Source organism: Pyxicephalus adspersus, chromosome 7 (genome assembly GCF_032062135.1).
Source record: "Pyxicephalus adspersus chromosome 7, UCB_Pads_2.0, whole genome shotgun sequence".
Classification (NCBI taxonomy): domain Eukaryota; kingdom Metazoa; phylum Chordata; class Amphibia; order Anura; family Pyxicephalidae; genus Pyxicephalus; species Pyxicephalus adspersus.
This window is the reverse complement of record NC_092864.1, coordinates 8931081-8936631: the sequence shown is the minus strand read 5'-3', so window position 1 is coordinate 8936631 and position 5551 is coordinate 8931081. Positions and strand designations below refer to the sequence as shown.

General features: G+C 43.4%; 1 protein-coding gene across 1 annotated transcript in view; it reads left to right on the top strand.

Moving 5' to 3' along the window:
• Positions 1 to 1327: 1327 nt before the first annotated feature.
• The window catches only part of RHBDL1 (rhomboid like 1), a gene marked incomplete at its 5' end in the record, with an annotated part of 25859 nt that continues 21635 nt past the window's right edge, over positions 1328 to 5551 (top strand). The window contains 2 exon segments of the mRNA XM_072417380.1: positions 1328 to 1486; positions 4502 to 4726. Coding sequence (XP_072273481.1) covers positions 1328 to 1486; positions 4502 to 4726 — 384 coding nt within the window.

The following is a 5551-nucleotide window of genomic DNA, read 5'->3' as shown; positions in this document are numbered from 1 at the left end:
CTTGCACATCAGGAGCAATTCTTTATATTGGAGTTCTCCCCTTGCCATTAAGAGCCCCCCTTTAAAATCTGCCCCCCTCCCTTTACTCCCCTTGCAATAGAATTGACACTTTTTATTCTCCCCCCACACCCCGCTTTACAGCAGGCACACTACTTTACATTCGTGTTTTCTTCTTCGCGTTAGAAGCCCCCCTTAGAATCCCTCTTTGTGTTAGGATAGACCCTTCCTATCTGCTCCTCATTCACATCATGGCCACCTCTTTACATTAGAGCCCCCCCTTTCATATTAAAAGCTCCCTTTAAAATCTGCCTCTCAGAGCCCCCTTCACACTATTTTACTTGCCCCCTCCCCTTTACACCAGGAGCACTTTTTCAAATCAGTGTTCTCCCCTTCATATTAAAAGCCCCCTTAAAATCTGCCCCCTTTTACATCTGAGCTCCCCTTTACTTGGAGTTGGCACTGTATTTCTGCCCTTCTTCACATCAGGGGCAGTTCTTTACATCTGAGTTCACCCCTTCATATTAAGACCTCCCCCCCTTTAAAATGTGTCCTCCTTTTCATCACAGCCCCTTTCACGTTAAGTCTACACTTTTTTTTTCTGCCCCCCCTCCACATCTGGAGCACCAATTTATATCAAATTACCCCCCCCCCCCCTTATTAAGAGCCCGCTTCATAACACCCCTTTTCACAACAGAGCCCCTCTTTATAATAGAGGCGACCTATCTGCCACCCCAACCTTCACATCAGGAACACGGATTGACATCAAGGTACCCCCCCTTTCACAACAGAGCCCCTCTTTATGTTAGAGTCCAAGCCTTCCTATCTGCCACCCCAACCTTTGCATCAGGGGCACTTCTTTACATCAGTGTTTTCTCCTTTATGTTAAGACCCCCTTACAATCTGCCCCTTCACTTTATCACAGTGCCCCTTCGCTGTGGGGTCTACATTTTTTTATTTGCCCCCCTTTACATCATGAGCACTTCTTTACATTAGAGTTCACTGATCTTAAGAGTTCCCTTTAAAATCTGCCCCCCCTTTACATCAGCGCCCCCTTAATGTTAGAGCTGTCAGCTTTTTCTGCCCCCCTCCCCAACTTTACATGACATCATAATTCTCCCCTTTATAGTAAGACCCCCCACCTAAAATCTTCCCCCTTTTTTCCTCCCCCCATTCACATCAGGAGCAGCACATCAGAGTTCTCCTCTTCATCTTAGTAGCCCCTGTAAAATCTGCCCCAATGACATTTTGCACTTTGTTTCAGGGTTGCTGGATTAATATTACTTTCTAAATATCCCGCACAGCAATAACATTCACTTTCTGTCTACAGCTCGACCCAGACAACACCGGATTTGTATGTGCAGAGACTTTCACCACCCTGGTGAACAACCATGAGCTGCCCCTGGACCCTGCCAAACTGGAGATGTTATTTGCCCTCTCCCAGGGCAACGAAGAGGGGCAGATCTGCTACCCCCAGCTGGTGGACCTGGTGAGTATTCAGTATGGAAAACCTTAAATTAAAGTTATTGTCTTTGTCCATTCATAAATAACGCCAGGTAAACAAATCCCATTCATTGAAACCTGGGAAGGTGAAGTCAGGTCATTGGTGACCAGCAAAGGAAAATGATTGGACTTTGTTTACAAACACCAAGCCCATTTCTTCCTGGCTGGCACATTACATTGTCTTAAAGGGCCGGAGACTGACAAATGAATGAAATATGTCAGCAGTGAACAGGTGCATTAAGCTCCCGAATTCCACCCTCATTCCTTATGGCTGATATCTAAAAGGTCATTCTGCATCTATGGTACTGAAGCAGCCAATGTACCCTTCTCCAGGTCAGTCTATAAATGTCTACCGTTCATATAATGACAAAAATGTGACCTGCGGGCAATAATTCATTATTTTATATTTATAAATGACTTTGTTTTGTATGTCTGTCAGTAGATATCTGCACATGTCCTAATGTTCTGCAACTGTGAGCTGACAACACTGGCTCGCTATCCCTTTTCATACCTCCCACCTGTTCTGGATTTGGAGGGACTGTCCCTTTAAACCTCCTAACTGCCCTCCCTCTTCAAATCCCCCAACTGCCCCTGATTTGGAAGGCCTGTCCCTCTTCATACCTCCCAACTGCCCCTGATTTTGAGGGATTGTCCTTTTCCAAACCTCCTAACTGCCCCTGATTTGGAAGGACTGTCCCTCTGTCCCTCTTCATACCTCCCAACTGCCCCTGATTTGGGGGGACTGTTCCTCTTCATACCTCTCAACTGCCCCTGATTTGGAAGGACTGTCCCTCTTCATACCTCCCAACTGCCCCTGATTTGGAGGGACTGTCCCTCTTCATATGCGTCAACTGCCCGTGATTTGGATGGACTGTCCCTCTTCATACCTCCTAACTGCCTTCGAGTTGGAGGGACTGTCTCTTTTTCATATCCCTCTACCCCTCATTTCTTCTCAGTTGCCCCTCCTATTGGGTGCATATATACACCTCCCTATAAAATGTTTTATTTCATTATTACAAAGGGTTTTTCTGCATTAAACTTCCCCACAGAAATGATCCAAATAATTATCTTGAAAGGAAAGTATAAAGGAAACAGATGTGAAAAAAGCACATGTTGGTTTAACCAATCATTTTTAACTTTTTCATTGGTCCACAAAATGAGGGCATGGCCGTGCTATTCATTTACATACTTTGAGCTAAAACGTGTCCCCTCTTCCTGATCACGAAAAGCTGGGGGGTGCTGTATGTAATTCCCAGTGTAGTGGGGGTGGGGGGAGGAATGGGCAGGGCTGACAACATTGCTTAGAATTTCAGTGCAGCTCAGGCAGTGTTGTCAGGCCACAACAGGAAGTTAAGAACTCACTAGATTATTTGCAATGTTAAAATGTGATGACAATGGATTTAACCCTTATAAATTCGCCTTGAAGAAAACCCCAGCACACACAGGGCATCCTTTTAAATGAATGATTGATTTGATACAATTTTTAAAAGAAATTCCTATTAGAGACACTGGCTGAAATTACAGAGACTGAACAGATTTCTCAGGGGGGTTTTATACAGATTGCCTCTGCCCATCTCGCTCATGGCTGACGGCATGCCACTTGTCAATCAGGCTCTAATGGCTGTGAATTAAATAAAGTTGCATTGGTTGGATGGCTGCATGCAATGGGGAAATACAGCTCCCCTGACCCAGGAATGGGGCCGCCCTGCATGTTACCCCCACTGGTGATTATTTTCCATTGTGGGTGTCATACTTTACAATGTTGCGTGTCATTGTGCATTGTATCTCTGGGCCAGATTGGCATTGGAATACCAGTTCAATTTTCAAAAACTAATATTGCATTGGTGAAGATTTCTTTTTTTGCATGAATTGAACATTTTTATTTACCTTTTTATATTTCTATTTTACAAGTTCAGCCACTAGGGAAATAAACATATCCCAGATATAAAACTCTATGGACATAGCTGATCCAGAGGAAGGCAAAAAAAAACCCTGGTACAATTTGCTTCAACGGGAAAAATTCCTTCCTGATTCCCTTATCTCCTGAGTTATTTTATTTTAATTTAAAATAGCATTAGACACGCTCGGCTTCTTTTCCTGCTCCTTCCTGCTTTTCATGCACCAATACGTGTTGATGTGCTAAAAGTACATGTAAAGTTTTGGATACAGTAGTTAGGGGTTAGAACCTCTGCAAAGATGTTAGTGCCCCTGCTGGGGATATTTGCCCCCTCTATTTGTCCTGGTGACCATTCTTAGTCACTATTCTTTTGGGGAAAAATCAACATAGTGATTAATAGGGGAGGGAAAATTCTCCATTAAGGGCACTTCTTCCAAAGACATCCATCTCTGCAATACTCACTTCGGAGAGATTTCCTTTTTTTTCCTGTCTTTAGGTGAGGAAGTGCTGTAACCTCCTCCTCTCTGGTATTCCATTCTCCTAAACCCTCACTACTTCCCACCACTACATATCCCCTCCTATTGTGTGATACTTCCCCCACCTCCTAGATTGTAAGCTCTTCAGGCCAGGGTCCTCTCCTCCTCCTGTGTCACTGTCTGTATCCGTCTGTCATTTACAACCTATTTAATGTACAGCGCTGTGTTATATGTTGGAGCTATATAAATAATGTTTATTAATAATTAATTAATTATTAATTAATAATATTAATAATAATAATAATAATAATAATCATCATCATCAGGCAACAATGGCCCGACTTTAAGCAACAGGAAAATTTGTGTTCATTGTTACATTTCAGCCTTTTTTATTTTTACACCTATTTCTTATGTATTTTTTTTTTTTTTTACACCTTTGGTTTACCATTGTGTTGTTGAACATCCATATGATAAAAAAAGAGCAAACAGAGCAATGGCTGGGGGCGTGTGTAACGGGGTAAATTCATTACGGTACTTGTGGTTGGTACAAAATTTTTGTTTAAATTTTGCATGAAAGGTGCAAAATGTCAATTATAAATTCATAAAATGATTCTTATTTCTGGCATAGATAAGCAGCAAGAGGTCCAGCAGCTTCCGAAGAGCCATCAGCAGCGGTCAGCGCGCTCTCCCCCGTGATGTTCTGCTCGATCAGGATGGGCTTGGTGTCTACAAGAGGTTTGTCCGCTACGTGGCCTATGAGATTCTGCCCGGGGAGATGGAGAGACGCTGGTACTTCTACCAACATCGGCCGTGCCCACCACCCATCTTCATGGCAGCCGTAACCCTGACCCAGGCAAGTGGGCAAATACAACCTCGGGGTACCAATATCACCTTGCAAAACACAGAAGTGAAATAATGTTAAGATTAGAATATACTACCTACCTTCTATATTGGGTAGGCTCTGAATTTACATTCTTGTATTTTATATGCATAGGATCTTATTTATTAAAGCCAGAGCATATAGACTATCATGGGAGAACCTGGGTGATCCAGCAAACTTGGAATGGGTTTCATAAAGTAATTTCCTAATGTTTGCCAAATGTTTTCAATCCTGGACCAGGTCTCCTGGATCACCCAGGTTCTCCCATGTTAGTCTATCTCCTCCAGTCTTGGAGAGTTTCAATAAATCAGACCCAATGTATCCATATCTAGCATATTACTACTTACATAATGTGTTCCATGAGTTATATTTTCATATCCGGGTTAATCTAGAACAGTGGTGGTTTACTTTGGTTGAAGATGAGGGCTGCTGTTGGCAGAGACAGCATAGAATATTCAGTGACTGTAATGCTACAGGAAGCTGTCAGAGACTGCAGACATCCAAAATGAGATGACCAAAGACTATAGGAATACTACAAGAGATGGTCCGAGACTGCAGACATGCTGCAAGAGATTGTCCGAGACTGCAGACATGCTGCAAGAGATTGTCCGAGACTGCAGACATGCTGCAAGAGATTGTCCGAGACTGCAGACATGCTGCAAGAGATGGTCCGAGACTGCAGACATGCTGCAAGAGATGGTCCGAGACTGCAGACATGCTGCAAGAGATGGTCTGAGACTGCAGACATGCTGCAAGAGATGGTCTGAGACTGCAGACATGCTGCAAGAGATGGTCTGA